This window comes from Rattus norvegicus, chromosome 9 (assembly GCF_021556685.1).
Source record: "Rattus norvegicus strain SHRSP/BbbUtx chromosome 9, alternate assembly SHRSP_T2T, whole genome shotgun sequence".
NCBI classification, from domain to species: Eukaryota; Metazoa; Chordata; class Mammalia; order Rodentia; family Muridae; genus Rattus; species Rattus norvegicus.
The window spans coordinates 8,562,660-8,584,031 of NC_141542.1; the positions used below are offsets into that span (position 1 = coordinate 8,562,660).

Here is a 21,372-nt window from a genome sequence, read left to right on the forward strand (position 1 = left end):
CTCCATTGTTGCTGGGATTGCAAACTGGTACAACCATTCTTGAAATCAGTCTGGAGGTTCCTCAGAAAATTGGACATTCCACTACCTGAGGACACAGCTATACCTGTCCTGGGCATACACCCAAAAGATGCTCCAACATACAACAAAGACACACGCTCCACTAAGTTCATAGCAGCCTTACTTATAATAGCCAGAAGCTGGAAAGAAACCAGGTGCCCTTCAACAGAGGAATAGATTTGAAAAATGTGGTACATCTACACAATGGAGATGACTTCATGAAATTCATAGGCAAATGGAATAAACTAGAAAATGAATGAGGTAACCACATCACAGAAAAACACACTTGGTATGCACACATTGATAAGTGGATATTAGCCCAAATGCTCGAATCACCCAAGATGCAATATGTAGACCTCAGGAAGCTCAAGAAGAAGGCTGACCAAAATGAGGATGCTCCCACACCTTCTTAAAAGAGGGAACAAAAATATCCATAGGAAGGGATATGGAGTCAAAGTTTAGAGCAGAGACTGAAGGAACAGATGTTCAGTGCATGCCCTACATGGGGCCCATATATGTGTGTGTGTGTGTGTGTGTGTGTGTGTGTGTGTGTGTATGTATGTATGTATGTATGTATGTATGTATGTATGTATGTATGTATATCCACCAAAGCTAGATATGGGTGTATAGACATAAGTCCCTAGGAGGTCCTCTAGGAAAGCAGCAGTGTGCCCTTAGGTCCTCTCTGTGACGTCACTTAACTTTGCCAGCTTTGAGGGCTTCCACTCTGCTGCTCTCAGAACTGGAAACTCCTGGAAGAGATGTGCAGTGTCCTATTACCTTTGTCATTGTAGGATATTAGTAGGAATACATTTGATGGAAATATACTGTCAAGAATATTAACAAAACAATTGCTTCTTCTGTACCATCTGGATGAAGTTCCAAGTTGAGACAGTTCTGCACCAACTTCCCAAATCCAGCAAAGTGGAGCATGAAGAAAGGCAAGTCCAAGGCATCCATTACCAGCATCCTCAGCAATGCCCCCAGGAAAGGTAAATTGGCTTTGGAGAAGTACTGAGATAGCTGGCCCTCATACACTCAGAGAAGAATGAGCGAGGAGAATTGAGGAAGGATTGTGGGAGAGAGTAACTAGGTATAAGGGGGCAGTGAGCAGCATGTTAAGTAAATAAGAAAATATATATAAATAAAAATAAAATAAAGCTCTTTAACAAAATGGGACACAATGTATTGCTGAACTAACTCTACTATGTTTACACTAGCAAACGCTTTACATGGAGAGAGACTGGATGTGATGAAGTAGGATGCCCTTGTCATTCACACATACTGTGTACACAGCAAAGATAAAGGAAATGGAGAATTTGCAGATCACAGATCCACTGTTCCCTCACATCTGTGTGGCTCTGCTTCCCTTTATCAGGACTCTGGAGGCCTCTGCTCATCCAGGTCGCACAACTCACACAAAATGCAGTCCCCTAACAGCTCTGGCCAAGTGCTCTTTTGTTCCTGGCAGACCACTGCCTCAGGCTGCAGAGGCACTGAAGGGCCAGCCTTCACCTTCAGGGGACAGCCATGTTTGTCAGCCATTCCAGGCACTCTGCCACCCAACTAGAGACTTCTGCAGAGACTGTCATCTCAAAGCCAGGAGCTAGAGGAATCCAAAAGATTGGGATACAGTCCTACACTCAGGATGTGTTGGCTACCTGAGACCATACAGTTAACATTCTTCTTTCTGTCTGTTTTCCTTCTTTGAAAGTAAATAATGTGGTGATCTGTGGTGTGCACAGTAAGAATAAAATCAGTGACATGAATCATAGGAACGTGCAGAGCATGGGCTTAGCATTCTAGGTACAGAGCAAATAGGTAGAGGGAATTACCAAGGGAAACAACATGAATTATAACAATTACAAAATAATTTTTAAAAAAACACCTAGTGGGTGCTGGGATTAAAGGCCTGTATCAACTCTGACCAGCTTTGTAGGTATTTCCAATAAAAAGCAAGCAAACAAACAAACAGCCTTCTTACAGTTGCAGCAGGTGCAGGAGAGAAAGCTGGGAGATATCCTGTGCTGCTGCCCCCATGCTGTGATTCTGCAGCAACAACTTCCTTGGGAATAGGAACCTGTATGCAGTGGGATCCCTTCCTGGGCCTGTCATCTCAAAAATAGGGGCTTGCCTAATCCAAAACCTTGGAATCCAGTTTACTTCAGGCCAGGAATGAAGTCAACCATCATTAGGGAAAGAGCAAGGGAAAAATTACATAGGAAAAAATATGGGCCTTAATCAGAAAAGATCCTCAACTTCTAAGGCCTCCACAATCTCCATCCCTCTCTTCTGAGCTGTGCATAGTGATGTTGTATAACTCCAGAGGGTAGGAAAAGGCAGAGTTCTTCCCAGAAAAGTCATACATGATTTTCACCCTGACGTCTGTGAGGTTAGGTGGCATCTTATCACAGATTCAGCACACCCAGGATAAGAACACAGAAGCCACAGATGACAATGCCAAATGGACTCCATCCTGAACTTATGGACCCATTAAAATTGAGGCTTAGCCTAACCTTAGGCCATTCCACTCCCTGCCCATCCGCCTGATTTTCATGTTTGCTATGAGTATAAGTTCAGCGTATAGCCCCAATATCCTCATGATTGGACTTGGATATTCAGGAAGAATGATATTGGAGAAGGGATGGCTATGTGGTTACAATGTGGTAACACATGGTCCAGGTTGATGTTTGCTCACTGATGTCCAATTTAATTGTCTTGTTATATTTGTGAAAGGGAGGATGTCTAACTTAATATATAAAAGGTACAGAAATTTATTATTTTATAAATGGCCTGAAGTTGATCCCTATGTTCCCAAGAAAAAGGAGTTTTTATTGCAAAAAATAGGATTATAGACCATTCATTTTGTGAAATACATGGATATGTAAATGGAAACAATGTCAGCTGTCAAGGACTGCACAGCAAGCAAATATTCCCAGGTTTTATACACTCAAGGGTCTAGAAGAAATATATTGGCCTCCCGAAAAAGGGAAAATCTTAGGAATCGAAATGTGTGTCACATGCATTGTTTCCAGTAGTAGATTTACTTTTAAGAAAAAACTCCCTCCTCCTTAGTCCCTAGAGATTTGGGTGCTAAGAAAAATCTGTTCTCTAATTCAGGGTTGTAAGCAACTCTCCCGAGCAAAATTATTGATGACTTCTAATGAAGCAGAGAGAAACATCTAGCTTTGGAATAGAGGTTGCCAAACAGTATTCCCAGTGACATATGAGAGACTGGAGGAAAGGGCCCCCACAGAAATTGATCCATTTGGGTAAAGCTAGTTAGCAGGTAGGCCTTAGAACTTCCCAGTGACATCATCAGTAAGCCCCTCACTGGACAATCTATTGTATCTAAGAGATCCCTAGAATCTTCTGTGATGTCACCAGTGTTGTGGTGACACCAACTGCCTTTGGGATATTCCTTCAGTTCCCTTTGGGTTCACAAGCAGGCATGTTTCGCCAGCTGCTCAGGCTATTTCGCAAGGAAAGTGTTGATCAAGGAGAGACCACACCAAGGCAGAAGGAAGATGACCTCCTCTCTAGTAAAACAGGAAGGAGGAAATCATTCCGGGGAAGGCTTGGTGAGTCCTGGGCAGAGTTGGGGAACATCCTCAAGGAGGTAGGTTTGAGATGTGCCTTCTAAGACTAGGCCTTACAAGCAGGAGCCTTGGGATTTCTCAAAGGCAAACCAAGAGTCAGGAGTTCCCGATCATTAATTTGAGAGAAAGTCAGAAAGTGGTAAGCCTTCAGTTTCTTTTCTGGAAGCTTTTTAATTGTGAGTGTCAATGAATGGCAGGAGGAGGCATTGTGAGATTAACAATGTGACCATCCATGGTTGGGAGTTGAAGCACTTCATCCTCTAGATTACTGTAGGTTACATAAGCCTCTGATGGCGAGAACAAGGAAGGATGCACCCCGAGAAATGAATTGAGTTCTCAGACACTTTGGGCTGGAACACACATGATTAGAGCTTGATGGTGCTAAGCATCATGAACTCCAGGATTATCTGCACCACAGCTGATATGAGATAACAATGTCCCATATGTTTATGTTTCAGTCAGGTTATAACTTTCAGTGCCAGGGGTCCTGTAATAGTGAGTGTGGCACCTGTATGGCATTAGAGCTTGGGAAGAGGGACATAGCTTAAGAATCCAGTTCAAGAAAGCTTTTCTTCTCTTTCAGGGATTCACCCAGTCTCTACAATTTCCCCTTCCTCAACCTCCTCTTGGGATTCAGAATGATCTTTTCTGCCCATGGGCCATAAAATATGCAAATTCACTTGGGTTTATCTATCTATTTATCTATCAGGATTTGGTAGGAAGGCATCATCCAAAATTGTCATCAGTGAGCAAGAGAAGTGTCGAAAGGAACTGGAGGAACTCAAACTTGAAATCCAGAAGTGTAAATTTGAGAGGGATGAACTTTATCAAATCCTGGACCTTTATATCTATGATGATTGGGACCTCAGGTAGTCATTATGCCCATTAACCTGTTCACTGTCTTGTGCTCTCTCTCTGCTAACCCAAGATTTCCTCATAGCTCGACAAGTTTCACCTCTCATCCTGGATTTTAAAGAGCCTTGGCAGGCATTTGCTTGTGAGATAAGCTAGTTGCTGCGTGTTTAGGGCCAACCTCTTTTGTACTTGACCCTGAGCTCCTTGGATTAGCATTGGTTCTGTCAACAGCTAGAAGGACCTGGTCACACTTGCTGCCTCTAAGTGAGGGAATGAAATGCCTGGACGTCATCACTCTTTTCCTCTGATTTTGTTCATTATACACTGATTCTATGGCACCTCCATGCATGTAGTTGGGATTCTACTTGTCTTTTATATGGGTTGGTATGTATGTATGTCAAAGTATTTGTGGGTTTTATGCTCATGGTCAGGGAGTCTGGGGAGTTTACTGGGATCTGAGGATTTGTGTGATGGACAGTTTGCAGGTCATGATGGTATGGAAGCCCACATGGATCAGCAGAGCACTTTGCATCTTCTATTTACTTAGGTGGTAGATAGGACTCTCCTGAGGGAAGGAGGGGTTACAAATCCTCTTCCCTGTCAAAGTAGTTATGCCCTCTGGGAATTCATGGAACAGTAGGAAACAAGGTTTGAGAATCCCTGTTTTCAAAACAAAGGAAATGTCATCACAACTATCTGTTGGACCCAAGGCTCTGGCACAGACTGGAGAAAACTTCTTACGGAACTAGGCAATGCCTTCATGCTTACCTGGCCAACTCTTTACAGTCAGCTCCTTGGACCTGGTAACCTGGCTCTGTTGTCCTGTGCCCAAGATGATAAGTTTAGGGGCTGAGGGTTTAGCTCAGTGGTAGAGCGCTTACCTAGGAAGCGCAAGGCCCTGGGTTCGGTCCCCAGCTCCAAAAAAAAGAACCAAAAAAAAAAAAAAAGATGATAAGTTTAATCAGCACAAATAGGACCCAGTTCAAAGGAGCAAGTATGTGGCATAAACTAGCCTTAAGTAATCCAGTCAATAGTCTGATTTAACGTAATCTTTTTTTGCCTGATTTGAACTTTATTTTTGACTATTTTATTTTTTTTATTTTTTACCTATCAAGAGACCGTTCATTGTGACCTAGAAATGGTGATTGTGGTAATAAATTCTGGACATTTGTTATTCCCAAACAAGCATTTCACAGGCTCCACCCACTCCAGTATAGAGGGTCTTTGCAGAACCATATCTCCACGGCCTTTTAAAGAGTCTTATTTCAAAATATATGTTTGCTGATTTGCGTAGAAATATTTCCTTGAAAGAAATGTTGTTGGAGTCTCACTGTTGTGTTTTTGCTCTGGTCTTTGTGTTTGCCACATTCTTCCCCCTCATTTCTTAAATTTGAATTTTTTATTGGGTTTTTTTATTTACAATTCATCTAATTCTGAAATCATGAGTTCAGATGGTTATTTGTTCCTTGGGCCATGTCCCAACACAGGCTGGATGTCGAATTGCCAATACTTCAATCCGAACATGAGAGGAGAATGATGGCTATGCAAATGATGACCAACTCAATAAGTGATGCCATGGAGAGGTACAAGGAGCTCATACAAGTGAACAGTTCCTACCGGTGAGTCGCTGACAGAGATGAGAACCCAGCACTAGGCAGGAAATGCTTCTGTCCTGTATGACTTTGAACCAAACTCAGGGCTCTTGTTCCGTAGTGTCTAACTCTTAATAAGAAGCCTGCCTCCTGGCAAGGGTCTTAGATTTGTAGCTCTTGGATTCAGTTGTCCTACATGTGAAGGGTGTAGAAGACACTCCAATTGTTATTTTCCCCATTGAGGATCCTCTAGATAGTAAAGATTTGTTCTACTATGTGAATATCAATCAACCCTGAACCTGTAGGACTCTGACAGGAGATTTAAAGATCTGTGATCCATGAGAAACACATGGAAAGATTGTATAGCTATTGGGTCTTCAACTACCCCTCAGAGGGGATTTTCCCACTACGGGAAGATGGTTGTAGCATACCATGGACATATAAGCACCCATATGGACCATCTCTTCTTCCTTGATTTATATAAACCGTCTTAGTGTCAGGATTATCAGAAGTACTTTGATTCATGTGGAATGTGGGTTCTGGATTTGACCTCCTCGAATTGGTGCTAACTGGGATAGTAGATTCTGGGGATGTCTAGGGATGAGGACCCTTGAAGGGATGATTGGACTTGCAAGAGTGACAGGCAAATAGAAGCTGGCTGGGATTTACCATTTTTTGTTTGTGCTTCAGCATCAGGCACTCCCAGCTCCTGCGTGAACAAGCTCAATTGAAGAACAAAATACAGATTTTGCTGAATGAGAAGAGAGAACTGCTGGTGGAGCAGACTGAACTGCCAGCATCCTCTGTGGAGACAAAGAGGCTCTGTGAAGAGGCCGGAATGAACATCTGTGTCCCCAGTGCCAAGCAACAGCAGGTAGGGTTAGGCCTCAGGGTCAGGATGTCCTCATGTCTTACCAATGTTACTGTCTATTGACTGATCCATGTACTGTCCTCTGTCTCATCCAAGTGTTCATTTATGTGATGGTTTACAAGACTTTCTGTGGAGATAGCCCTTTTTCAAGAAACTGCATGTTTGGAAAGCAAATGGTACTGCTCGTTGAGAATCTGCAGTTTATTAAGGGAGATCGGTTGATCACACATCACAGCACTACATGCCATTATGTGTGGAGGGTGCTATGTGGGAACCCCTCTTTAGACTAGAACAGAGCTTTGAGGGATGAAGCCAAAGCCTGGAGCTCATTTTCTTTACAGGGATCCTGTGAGACTCCAGGATGCAAGTAGTTTGCAAGGAGGAGAGCCTGGTGGAAATGGCAAAGAAATGGTTCTCATTGTCATTTGTGGTGGCTTTTGTTGTTACTCACCCTTTTCCCTGTATATGAAGATGGTGTCTTCATGCTTCATAGATCTTGGGTAACTAAAGAGCCTGAGGAGCAGCATGTCAGTCCTGTCTTATTTGAGTGCTCCTGGAGAGTTCACATCTGGGCCTTACAGTCTGAAGCTGGTTAGAAGAGCAAGGATGTGGAAAAGGTTTCTCAAAGGCTGAGGGTTGGCATGAGAGATTTGAGCCTTCAAGAACAAAGTTATCCGTATATACCCCCAATTCTTACCAAGAAAGGTGCATTGCTGTGGTGACCTGCATCTTAGGGAGCATGTGGGGAGGCCAGTTCATGACAAGCAATTTTGTCCAGTCATTATCCAACTTAATCCTTTAAGCCCAGGTCTCACAACAAACATGAAGCTTCCTGTTTTGTGCTGGCCAGCAGTCTTTGCATCACCGGTCCAGTTCCAGGTGGAGCCCCCTCTCTTATTTGTCTCAACACGTTCTTAAACCATCTGTTATTTTCAAAATAAGTATTAGATTTCTTCACTTTACCTGAACAGAGGTATCCCCTGGGAAGAATCTGGTTTGTCTTATTGGCTTCAGCATGATCTTGCATGGAATCCTAGAGTGCATCCCTCTGCTGACATTGCTTTGCTGACTATATTATGGGCACGACATTCTTTCAGGATAGATTCCCTCTCAATATTGTACACAGTGCTGCATTTCAGAAAAGTCACTGTATGTTATTTATTTAGCCTCCTTCTGACTGACATTGAGGTTGTTTTAATATCACAGGAACTCTAATGTGATGAAAAGTTCCTGGTAACTGACCATGAGTCACTGTCTCCTCTGATGCTTCCAAAGTCTTCTATGAAGGAAACAGGGTAGTTTTAGTGAGGGGCCTATGATGAGTCAGCATAGAGCCTGATGGAGTCTTTTCCTAGAAATCTCTCTCTTGGGAATTTGATGTTGTATTGTTTAGGCTATCTGTGCAGAGCATGTAACTTACTTGTAGGACCATCAAGTATCTGCATAGAAAGGTTTCCGGAAGTGGAAATGAGTACAGGCCAGGGCAGCACAGCCTGCTTGAGTGTAAGAGACTTGTACACAGCATTGTTCCCACTAATTCCTCACTCAACAGGAAACGTGCTGCATAAGAGCAAAGTTTTCATTTGTGCATGCGAGTGTGTATCTCTGTGTGTGTGTGTTTGTGTGTGTGTGTGAGTGTGTGTGTGTGAGTGAGTGTGTGTGTGAGTGTGTGTGAGAGAGAGTGTGTATGTGTGTGTGAGTGAGTGTGTGTGTGAGTGAGTGTGTGTGTGTGTGAGAGAGAGTGTGTGTGTGTGAGTGAGTGTGTGTGAGTGTGTGTGAGAGAGAGTGTGTATGTGTGTGTGTGAGTGAGTGTGTGTGTGTGAGTGAGTGTGTGTGTGTGAGAGAGAGTGTGTGTGTGTGTGAGTGAGTGTGAGAGAGAGAGAGAGAGAGAGAGAGTGTGTGTGTGTGTGTGTGTGTGTGTGTGTGTGTGTGTGTGTGTGTTTACCAGCAGTGGCTGAGCATGTTTATGCTCATGCTGTGTATTTTTCTAATGCTGGGTGATGTTTAAAATCTATTCCGCATGAGAGTTTGTATGTATGAGAGTGTGTGAGAGTGTGTGTATGTGTGTTTGTGTGTGTGTGTATGTGTGTGTGTGTTTATGCAGTAGTGAACCTATGTTTCCCTCTATTTCCAAGTTTCATGAGAAAAGTACTCTAAGAGTTCACTTTACATCCATGAAGCATGAAATACAGCTGAACAATCATTTTAGATCTCCAACTATCTCTGTACAGCAAAAGGACACTTAAGCTATTAATTTATTCTGTTTCAAAAAAATTGTAACATATTTATCTTGTGAGGTCTGGGGGAGGAGTGGGAAATATGTTCAAGTGAGTTGTGTTTCACAGTGGTAACAAATGGTACAGGCCTGGAGCTTGCAGGTCCCTTTTTGTTATGGTGTAGAAGCAGGACAATAAAGTCCTTTAGAAATGCAACACCCTGGGTTGGGGATTTAGCCCAGTGGTACAGCGCTTGCCTAGCAAGCACAAGGCCCTGGGTTCAGTCCCCAGCTCCGAAAAAAAGAAAAAAAAAAGAAATGCAACACCCCCAAAACAAAGACACAAAAACACCTGTAAAGTTAGATTTTCAAGTGATTAGGGGGAAACTACTGATCTGCATTGAAATCCTTTGGAGCACATCAAAGGAAAGGAGTACAGGGAGGTAAGGGCAAGGCTTCTCTATAAAATCCATGAGATTATGCTGCTTCTCTGTCCTTTGTGAATTGTGAAAGCCCACTGGAAGGTTATGTCACTCACTGTGTCTTCTCCGAGGTTGCTTTCCACATTGCCTGCTACCGTTTCTTTCCAGTTACCTTGGCACACTACAGCTTCCCCTGGGAGATGGCTTGTATTTTATTCATTGAGAATTTGAGTTGCTTGGAGTTGCATCATCATCCAGCAAAAGTCCCATAGCTATGCTGTGGTGCAAGAACAGGGCAGTTTCAGGAGCCCCTTTAGGTGCACAGATAATCCAAAGCACTCCCCTATGTTATCTGTGCAGCATTCTGCAAGTGCTGTTAATCAACATCATTTTCTTTCAGTTAATTTCAGCCTCAATGGAGTTAGCAGAAATGATGAACTTCAGATGGGTCTGGGAGTGTAAGAACAGGTAGCCCTATGAGAAGCCATGTTCAGAAAGTGGAACAGAAGTTTTAGTTAACCCAGTGATTCCACCACAAGGAGTAGGTGTTGCCATTGCAACTTGGGAGCATCAGTGTTGTAGTGGTCCCAGAGTTGCCTGGAAGGAGAATCTATCCACATGTCCATCAGCCAAAAAGTGAAAATATACCTTATGGTGGAGTCCTTCCATGGATTATGACTCAGTGTGAAATAATCAACACAAGCTTTTACTTACTTACTCAAAATATCTGTGACACAATCACATTACTGAGAGAAAATTTGTTTATTTGGATCCTGGTAATGGAGATTTCCTATGATTCTGGGATCATCACTTTGGGCATGAAGTCAGGCTGTGGTAAAGAGAGCTCGAGCTCTATGAGAAGAAGCTGCACACTTTGGGAAAAGTCTGAAACAGTGAACAAGAAAAAGCATCTAGTCCACCGCCAACATATGATCCTTTTCTGGGAATCAACACTGCTCTACACAGCCTTGGGAACTTGCTAAGCCAGATTGGGTAATAGGGCAAGAACCTTGATTCTATGTCGGTTTATGGGAGGACAGCACATCACTGACTGAGCTGTCTATAGGATACAACCACTATGTACATATCCCACTCAACATTTGTTTTTGTGCCTCTAGCGTATCCTGGGGGAATCTTTACATTAAGCATTAACTGGGAAAGTAAACACTTTACTTCAATGTACTATGCTTATATTGTGTGAACCCACATGTCTTGTGTGTTTGGGAGATTGTATGAGTGTTTCTCTGTGTCTGTGTGTGTGTGTTTGTGCATGCACACATGCATCCATACCTCATTTGACAGTGCAACCTTCCAATGACCAGAATAAGGAAGGATTAGAGGAAAGAATGTAAGACACCCGGAAGGAGAAAGAACTGATCACCCAGGAAAGTGACTTGTGAGAAACAATGTACAAGCATTATGATATCTTTGAGATCAGATAGGAACACAGGCTGGCAGAAGCCATTTGAATATCCTTTCCTATAAAAATACCCTTTTTGGGTGAATGACCACCCACATGGATTTCAGCCTCAGGCAGCTAAAGAGCTACTGAGAGTATTGTTCTGGTACAGTTTATGTGAATTTTGCCCATGAAACAATATATATGATCCTCTGGATTTCTTGGTATTTTCTACTCCTTTCTTCCTGTGATCTCTCCGGAAAGATCTGAGCACATTTTCTCTTCTGTCCTGTCACAAATTGCCTTACACTACCCATAGACTTACAGGGGTGCTGTTCTGTTTCTACATCACAATCACCTTTGATGTTCTGTGTGTTTGCTGGGAAGATTTGCATGGAGCACATTCTCAGTGATTACAGGATCTATGCAATTCCCATGGATTTGATGTGAGATGGCTTCTCTGTGTATTTGCAGATACAGTAGTTGACAAATGGAACCTAGGCAGGTTCCTTCAGTGCTAACATAATCAGAAGTTTCACCTCAATTCTGGGCATGTTCTCCAGAAGGCATCCACATGGTATTCTAGGTTGCTCATACCTCTCTTGAAGTCAGATACAGACATAGCTACAATGTTATTATTCAATATAACATACCTGGACAAGTGGGAAAATATGCTCATTTTTCTCTAAATTCCAGTACAGTACATACTCCACAGTTCAAATTCTAGCAGTTTTAAAACCTGAGATATAAATCCAAGCGCAGGTACTCTATGACACTTGGGAATGCAGGGTCTGACCTCAGCTGACAGGTCATGCTGGATTGTCCAACTGAATAGAGCTGATGTAAGAGGGAGAGCTGAATTGACAACCACTCACTAAACCTTTTTCCCTTGCTCTGCTAGGTCTGAAATTCTCCAGCAGAAACTCGAACATGACACAGACCAGGACAAGATCTCCCTTGGAGAGAAGAGCTACAGGAGGAGTACCAAGTGTGCACAGCAAATACACCACTATTGCATCTCATCTGTAATGTCCATAGCTATCGTGGACTGCATTTTCCTCCTTTAGCTTGATTTCTTTAGATTGAATAGGCTGTACTTTCACCTCGCCTCTCTCCAGCAAGTGTACACTTTTGGAGGGACTCAGAGAAGTGCTGATGCACATCAATCAAGAGCTGATGGTCATCCAGAAAGACTGTGCACGTGTAAATTTGTACTTGTCCTGATGGGTCATCCAAAAGAGTTTCACGGGGATCAGTTCACAACATTGGAAAGACTTTGAGACAAGTCTGTAATATCATTTATACTCAGTGTTGGATGGCTTTTTCCTTAATACCCCCACTCCAACAAAACAGACCTACTCCCACTCCTCTTGAAAAGATTATTACCAACAGTAACTGCTTGTCTGCTATGTCTCCAAGGCAAGCCACAGGCTATAAGTCTATTCTGCAAAAGGAGCAGCAAAAGAATGCTTAGTGCAATTCCTCTATGTAAAGTTTGGTTGAGTTTTGATCATTTTGGTTATTTGGTTTTCCTTCTACTCATTTGAAATTTTGTTATTTATGTGTTGTTGTTTTGTTCATTTGCTTTTCTGTTTTGATAAGGATATAGACTGTACATATTGACTACCTGCATCTGGTTACTATCAAGTAAATTGCATGTATTCTGGTGAATAAAAGAGTAATCTCAAACTCTTCACTCTTAAGAACCTTCTTTATTGATCATTAGTGTCAACATCTGACGTCCCACAGCTATCAGGGAGGGATGGATCTGTGCATTCTCATGGGGACTGGGCATCAAAATTACTTCCCGGTCAGACTGAGATTCAAAGGCAGTTATACAGTCACTGTTCACTGTGTTCCCAACTCTGTGAATTTCAAGTTCATCATGCATATATTACCCACTGAGTATGCTTGCTGTCACATATATAGTTACCTCTAAATTAAACTCTGTGGATGAGAGTGTTGAACAAATTAATGGGATAAACATCAATTTTTCTGTAATATCTCCCAGGAAATGTAAACATGGTATAAGGGAGATTAAAGCAATCAGGAAGCCTGCACCCAAATCCCGTGGTGGAGAGTGCTGAAATCCCAGAAATGTGGACAATTCTGTGACCACAGGACAGACAGCCACTTCTGCCCAGCTCTGCCCACATCCCTGGCCCAAGAATAATCTGCATGGTGTCTCTGGAAACAGGAAAGGAGGAGCAGTCAGTGGCAGGAACCTGCTTGGTCCAGCCTGGGCCCAGAACTGACCCGGGCCAAGAGCATATTTGAAGAAAACCAGAGGCATACAATTCTCTGTTTCCTGATTGTGGCTTTTTTTATTTGAAGCTCTAAACACCATGTTGTTGTTGTTGATTTTTATTTGGATATATTTCATTTCGAATTAAAATGTTATTCACTTTGCTGATTTCCCAGAAATAAGTCCCAATATCATCGCCCTCCCCTTCTTCTATAATGGTATTCCCTTCACCATGCATCCACTTTCCCAGCCTAGCAAGGACCAAGGGCTGCTCATTCCATTTGTGCCCAAGAAGACCATCCTCTGATACACATGCAGATGGAGCCATGGCACAGTCCCTGTATAGTGATTGGGTAGTGGTTTAGTCTCTGGGAACTCTGCTTGGCAGGCATGGTTGTTCTTATGGGGCTGCAAGTCCCTTCAGGTCTTTCAATTTTTCTTTAATTCCTCCAACTGAGGTCCAGTTCTCAGTTCAATGGTTTGCTGCTAGCATTCACCATTGTATTTGACATGCTCTGGCTGTGCCTCTCAGGAGACATCTATATCCAGTTCCTGTCAGCCTGCACTTCTTAGCTTCATCACCTTATCTAGTTTGAAGGCTGTATAGGTATAGGTCACTCGTGGGGTAGACTCTGAATGGACATTTCTGCAGGCTCTGTTCTACACTTTCCCTCCCTATCCCTTTTATGGGTATTCTCCTTCCCCTTTGAAATGCATGAGCATTTTGGTCATCCTTCTTGAGTCTCATGGTGTCTGTGCATCTTGGGTAATTCGAGCATTTGGGCTAATATCCACTTATCAATGAGTGCATACCATGTGTGTATTTCTGTGATTGGGTTAACTCACTCAGGAGGATATTTTCTGGTTCATTCTCTTTGCCTATGAATTTCATGAAGTCATTGTTTTTGATATCTCTGTAGTACTCCATTGTGTAGATGTACCACACTTTCTTTTTCCATTCCTCTGTTGAAGGGCATCTTTTCATTTTCTGATGATTATAAATAAGGCTGCTATGAACATAGTGGAGCATGTGCCTTGTTGTATGTTGGAGCATCTTTTGGGTATACGTGCAAGAGAGGTATAGCTGGGTCCTCAGCTAGTGCAATGTCTAATTTTCTGAGGAACCTCCAGACTGATATCCAGAATGGTTGTACCAGGCTGCAATCTCACCAACAATGGAGGAGTGTTCGTCTTTCTCACATCCGCATCAGCATCTTCTGTTGACTGACTGTTTGATCTTAGCCATTCAGACTGGTGTGATGGGGAATCTCAGGGTTGTTTAGATTTGCATTTCTCTTATAACTAAAGATGTTGAACATTTCTTTGGGTGCTTCTCAGCCACTCCATATTCCTCAGCTGTGAATTCTTTGTTTAACTCTGAACCGCAATTTTTAATAGGGTTATTAGTCTCCCTTAAGTCCAAGTTCATGAGTTCTTTTTATTTTTTGGATATTAGCCCTCTATCAGTTGTACGGTTCATAAAGGTGTTTTCCCAATCTGTTGGTTGCTGTTTTGTCCTAAGCACAGTGTCCTTTGCCTTACAGAAGCTTTGTAGTTTTATGAGGTCCCATATGTCTACTCTTGATCTTAGAGCATAAACAATTCGTGTTTTGTTCAGGAAAATTTTCCAGTGTCCATGTGTTCAAGATTCTTCCCCACTTTTGCTTCTATTAGTTTGAGTGTATCTGGTTTGATGTAGAGGTCCTTGATCCACCTGTGCTTAAGCTTTGTCCAGGGCAATAAGAAGGGGATGATTTGTACTCCTCCATATGCTGACCTCCAGTGAAATGGTGAAAATGCTATCTTTTCTCCACTGGACAGTTTTGTCTCTTTTGTCAAAAATCAAGTGACCATAGGTGTGTGCGTTCATTTCTGGGTCTTCACTTCTATTCCACTGGTCTATCTTCCTGTCTCTGTACCAACACCATACAGTTTTTATCACTAATGCTCTGTAATACTGCTTGAGTTCAAGAATGGTAATTCCCCCAGAAGTCCTTTCATTGTTGAGGATGGTTTTAGATATACTGGGTTTTTTGTTATTCCATGTGAACTTGCAAATTGTTGTCTAACCCTATGAAGAATTGGATTGGAATTTTGATGGGGATTGCATTGAATCTGTAGATCACTTTTGGAAATATGGCCATTTTTACTCTCTTCATCCTGCCAACCCATGAGCATGGGAGATCTTTCCATCTTCTGAGATCTTCTTCAATTTCTTTCTTTAGACACTTGAAGTTCTTGTCACACAGATCTTTCACTTGATTGAAAAAAGTCACACTGAGGTATTTTTATATTATTTGGGACTATTATGAAAGGTGTCATTTCCCTAATTTCTTTCTCACCTTTTGTGTAGAGGATGGCTACTGATTTGTTTGAGTTAATTTTATACCCAACCACTTTGCTGAAGTTGTTCATCAGGCTTAGGAGTTCTCTGGTGGAACTTTTGGGGTCACTTAAGTACACTTTCATATCATCTGCAATAGTGATATTTTGACTTCTTCCTTTCCAATCTGTATCCCTTTGACCTCCTTTTGTTGTCTGATTGCTCTGGCTAATGCTGAGAACAACATACAATGACAGGGACTGCCAGCAGTATGCTGGGATGGAGACATCGCAGAAGCCAGTGGCAGCTCCTTGTAAAGTGAGGTGGCATCTGGGACTCTGAGACAGATCCCTCCAGGTGACCAGCCATCTGAAATAAGAGGCTGACTGCAGTAGTCCGGGATGGAGACATCTCAGTAGCCCGCAGTAGCTCTTTGTAAAAACTGGTTGTTCCCATTTCCCCTAACCTTAGCCCTGGACAACGGCTGTATAGAATTCATTTGTGTGTGATTGCCTTTCAGTTGGCCTTGGTGTGCATAGTTATTCTATTATATCTGACTTTCCAACTTCTTTCTCCTCCTGCTCTGGTGAATTCTGTGCAATTAGATGCTCCTTGATGTTATGATTCTTAAACAATTGGAAATTGATGCATAGGGGCACAGCACAGCACAGCCCTAATGGCCCATGTGCATGCTGTGTGGTCTCATCTTGGAAACAATGTAATAAGTGCACAATAGTATTTCCAGATTAATGCTTGACTTGCAAAGAAAGTTTGAAGGAATTATTAGAAAATGAATTAGAGCCAACATTGGGACCCTAAGAAAGGAAAAGTTATTGAAGTTAGGAAATAAATTTTACATAATATTTGAGACTGGTTACTGGATAAGGAAGTATAGAATATATAAAATAATATACTAGTAAACTACGTCAAACTACTGGGACTCTTATGAGGGTCTTTGTGTGCAAGGAACAGAAAGCTAGCAGAACTACTGAGCTAAGGGTTAACTTGATTCTTTCTGGCCACTGCCCGGCAGCTTTGGCTATATCATTTATCATTAGAGCTTCACAGGAAAATGCAAGTAGCTGACCTCGGAGCTTTGAACTCTGAAGAATAATAAGTTAAAAGTTAAAGTTTAAATAATGATGAGTTTACCATTATTATTATTTTGGCCACAGGCCTGGGTATAGGGGAAGATTGAAACTTTGTGGAGTAATTGTAATTCTTACTTCTTGGTGGGATGTGGTTATTCTTTGAATTTGATTTGGCAATGATTATAAATGTCTTTTTTCTACCTGCTTTTGGATCATGAATAAAGGACTGGGGCAAGAGAAAGGCTACAGAACATGTGAAGAGTAAATGAGAGAGAGCATGAGGGAGTGAATGAGAGAGTACATGACAGAGCTAATGTAAGAACAAATGTGAGAGCGAATGAGAGAGCATGAGAAGAGCATGTGAAGAGTGAGTGGAGAGAGAATGTGATAGTGAATGAGGGAGCAAATGAGAGAGAGATTCTGAGAACAAATGTGAGCGCCAGGGAGAGAGCATGTGAGAATGAGTGAGGAGAGAACGTGAGGTGTGTGTGAAGACTGTGTGTGTGCGTGACAGGAGAGTGCATGTGGTATGTGTGAGATATGTATGAGGTGTGTGTGAAGAGTGTGTGTGTGAGTGAAAGGAGAGTGCATGTGGTGTGTGTGAGATATGTATGAGGTGTGTATGAAGATTGTGTGTGTGTGTGACAGGAGAGTGCATGTGGTGTGTGTGAGATATGTGTGAGGTGTGTGTGAAGACTGTGTGCGTGTGTGACAGGAGACTGCATGTGGTGTGTGTGAGATATGTATGAGGTGTGTATGAAGACTGTGTGTGTGCGTGACAGGAGAGTGCATGTGGTGTGTGTGAGATATGTATGAGGTGTGTATGAAGATTGTGTGTGTGTGTGACAGGAGAGTGCATGTGGTGTGTGTGAGATATGTGTGAGGTGTGTGTGAAGACTGTGTGTGTGCGTGACAGGAGAGTGCATGTGGTGTGTGTGAGATATGTGTGAGGTGTGTATGAAGACTGTGTGTGTGCGTGACAGGAGAGTGCATGTGGTGTGTGTGAGATATGTATGAGGTGTGTATGAAGATTGTGTGTGTGTGTGACAGGAGAGTGCATGTGGTGTGTGTGAGATATGTGTGAGGTGTGTGTGAAGACTGTGTGTGTGCGTGACAGGAGAGTGCATGTGGTGTGTGTGAGATATGTGTGAGGTGTGTATGAAGACTGTGTGTGTGCGTGACAGGAGAGTGCATGTGGTGTGTGTGAGATATGTATGAGGTGTGTATGAAGATTGTGTGTGTGTGTGACAGGAGAGTGCATGTGGTGTGTGTGAGATATGTATGAGGTGTGTGTGAAGAGTGTGTATGTGCGTGACAGGAGAGTGCATGTTGTGTGTGTGAGATATGTGTGAGGTGTGTATGAAGAGTGTGTTGTGCGTGACAGGAGAGTGCATGTGGTGTGTGTGAGATATGTGTGAGGAGTGTATGAAGAGTGTGTTGTGCGTGACAGGAGAGTGCATGTGGTGTGTGTGAGATATGTGTGAGGTGTGTATGAAGAGTGTGTGTGTGAGTGAAAGGAGAGTGCATGTGGTGTGTGTGAGATATGTATGAGGTGTGTATGAAGATTGTGTGTGCGTGACAGGAGAGTGCATGTGGTGTGTGTGAGATATGTGTGAGGTGTGTATGAAGAGTGTGTGTGTGAGTGAAAGGAGAGTGCATGTGGTGTGTGTGAGATATGTATGAGGTGTGTATGAAGATTGTGTGTGTGTGACAGGAGAGTGCATGTGGTGTGTGTGAGATATGTGTGAGGTGTGTGTGAAGACTGTGTGTGTGCGTGACAGGAGAGTGCATGTGGTGTGTGTGAGATATGTGTGAGGTGTGTGTGAAGACTGTGTGTGTGCGTGACAGGAGAGTGCATGTGGTGTGTGTGAGATATGTATGAGGTGTGTATGAAGAGTGTGTGTGAGAATGAAAGGGTAATGAACAGAGGTGTGCATGAGTGTGGGAGTTTGAAAAGAGAAAACTGCAATAAAAAAAGCAGAGTGCACAAAAGAATGCAGAGTGTGTTTATCCTCAAGCTCTGAGAGAGTGAGAGAGAGAGAGACAGAGAGAGAGAGAGAGAGAGAGAGAGAGAGAGAGAGAATGACTTTAAGCCTTGAAGTTGCCTGTCAGTTTGTACCCAAAGAGTAGTCTGTGGGTATGTATTATGCGCCTTCCAGATAACCCTGTTTCCAGGTAAGAACTCTGATCCTGTGAGAGGGCCAGGAAAGGCTGAAAGAATGGCTGCAACCCTGAGGGCAGAGGAAAAAACTTTTTGGCCTAGAATTCCTAATTTATCTTTTCACCTGAAGCCTTATTATTCAAATTTTGTTACTGTGATACAACTATGGTCCTGGTGAGCGTCTTGTCTCTTGGATGCTCAATCAGTTCTTTATTGTCACAGACTGTTTGAGCTTACTCCAGTCACTGGGACTTATTCACACCTTCAAGTTTTCTGAACTTTTCAGATTTCTAACACTTGTGGCAAACTGAGTGACAAAAGCAATAAACGTTGAGCACTTCCCTGGGGTCCAGTGCATATGGAGCTAAGGGTGTATGGATATGGTAAGTCCCTAGAAGTTATTCTAAGATAGTAGGACTGTGCTATTAGGACCCCTGCGTGACCTCACTTAACTTTGCCAGCTTTGTGGGCTACTACCCTGCTGCTCTGAGAAGAACTGAAAACTAATGGAATAGATGTGTAGCCTCCCATTACCTTTGTCATTGTTAGGATATTAGTAGGATAGGTTTGATTGAAATATACTCTCAAGAATATTAACAAAACCATTGCCTCTTCTGTACCATCTGGATGAACTACCAAATTCACAGACAGTTCTTCACGCACTTTCCAAAGCCAGCAAATTGGAGCATGAAGAAAGCTAAGTCGAAGGCATTCAAAACCAGCATCCTCACCAATGCCCCCAGGAAAGGCTTTGCTGAAAGAAGGGAGGTACTGAGACAGTTGGCCTTCATACACTCAGAGAAGACTGTGCCAGGAGAATTGGGGAAGGATTGTGGGAGAGAGTAATTAGGTGTCAGTAGTCAGTGAGCAGAAAGTAAAGTGAATAAGAAAAATATATATAAATAGAAATAAAGTAAAGTTCTTTAACAAAATGGGACACAATGTATTGCTGAACTAACTCTACTGTGTTTATACTTGCAAATGCTTTAACATCTAGAGAGACTGGATGTTATAAAATAGGATGCCCTTGTCATTTACATATACTATGTAAACAGCAAAGATAAATGAAGTGGAGAACATGCAGATCAAAGATCCATTGTTCCCTCACATCTAGGTGGCTCTGCTTCCCTTTATCAGGACTGTGGAGGCCTCTGCTCATCCAGCTCTCAGGGCTCAATCATCTCTGGCCAAGTGCTCTTGTGTTCCAAACAGAACTCTGCCTCAGGCTCCAGAGGCACTGAAGGGCCAGCCTTCACCTTCAAGGTGCAACCACTCTTTCAGCCTTTCCAGGCTCTCTGTTACTCAACTGGAGGCTTCAGCAGAGGCCTTTCATCTCAATAACAGAAGCTTACCTGATCCAAAACATTGGAAGCCATCCTACACTCCTGATTGGCTGGTTATCTGAGACCAAACAACATAGCTCTCTTCTTTATGCCTGTTTTCCTGATTTGAAAGTAAATAATGTGACCATCTGTGGTGTTGGTGGTAAGAATAAAATCCTTAACATGAATAATAGGCCCATGCAGAGCATGGGCTTCACATTCTAGGTACAGAGCGTATAGCTAGAGGGAATTACCAAAGAAAACAGTAAGAATCCTAACAACAATTACAAAAACAAATAAATAAATGAAATGAAATAAAACAAAAACAATAACAAAAAAACCTCGTGGGTGCTGGGATTAAAGGTGTGTATCAACTCTCACCAGCTTTGTAGGTATTTCCAATAAAAAGCAAACAAACAAACAAATAGCCCCATTACAGTTGCAGCAGTTGCAGGAGAGAAAGCTGGGAGATATCCTGTGCTGCTGCCCCCATGCTGTGATTCTGCAGCAACAACTTCCTTGGGAATAGAATCCTGTATGCAGTAGGCCCCTGGGTGAGCCTGTCATCTCAAAAATAAAAGCTTCAGTAATCCAAAAGATTGGACTCCAGTATATGTCAAGCCAGGAAAGAAGTCAGCCATCATTAGGGAAAGAGCAAGGGAAAAAGTATATAGGAAAAATATGTGCCTTAATCAGAAAAGATCCTCAACTTCTAAGGCCTCCACAATCTCCATCCCTCTCTTCTGAGCTTGGCATAGTGATGTTGTATAACTCCAGATGGTAGGAAAAGGCAGAGTTCTCCCCAGAAAAGTCATACATGATTTTCATCCTGACGTCTGTGAGGTTAGGTGGCATCTTATCACAGATTCAGCACACCCGGGATGAGAACACAGAAGCCACAGATGACAATGCCAAATGGACTCCCTCCTGAACTTATGGACGCATTAGAATTGAGGTTTAAACTGAACTCAGGCCATCCGCCTGATTCTTATGCTTGCTATGAATTAAATATCACAATGCAGGATATCCCAATATCCTTAGAAATTCAGGAAGAAATATGTTGGAGAAGGGATGGTTATCTGGTTACAATGTAGTAACACAAGGTCCAGGTTGACGTTTTCTCACTGATGTCCAATTTAATTGTCTTGTTATATTTCAGAAAGTGAGGATGTCCAACTTAATATATAAAAGGACAGAAATTCATAATTTCATACGTGCCC

The 21,372-nt window shown here is 42.5% G+C and overlaps 1 protein-coding gene across 2 annotated transcripts; it reads left to right on the forward strand.

Moving 5' to 3' along the window:
• The first annotated feature begins 942 nt into the window (after positions 1–942).
• Spetex2el5 (Spetex-2E protein like 5) lies at positions 943–12,713 on the forward strand. Of its 2 annotated transcripts, none has more exons than XM_087564513.1 (5): positions 943–1,049; positions 4,366–4,525; positions 5,999–6,130; positions 6,794–6,977; positions 11,912–12,699. In XM_087564513.1, exons 1-5 carry the CDS (start codon positions 989–991, stop codon positions 11,915–11,917), a joined length of 543 nt encoding a protein of 180 aa, XP_087420639.1. In that variant the 5' UTR covers positions 943–988; the 3' UTR covers positions 11,918–12,699.
• The last annotated feature ends 8,659 nt before the right edge of the window (positions 12,714–21,372 follow it).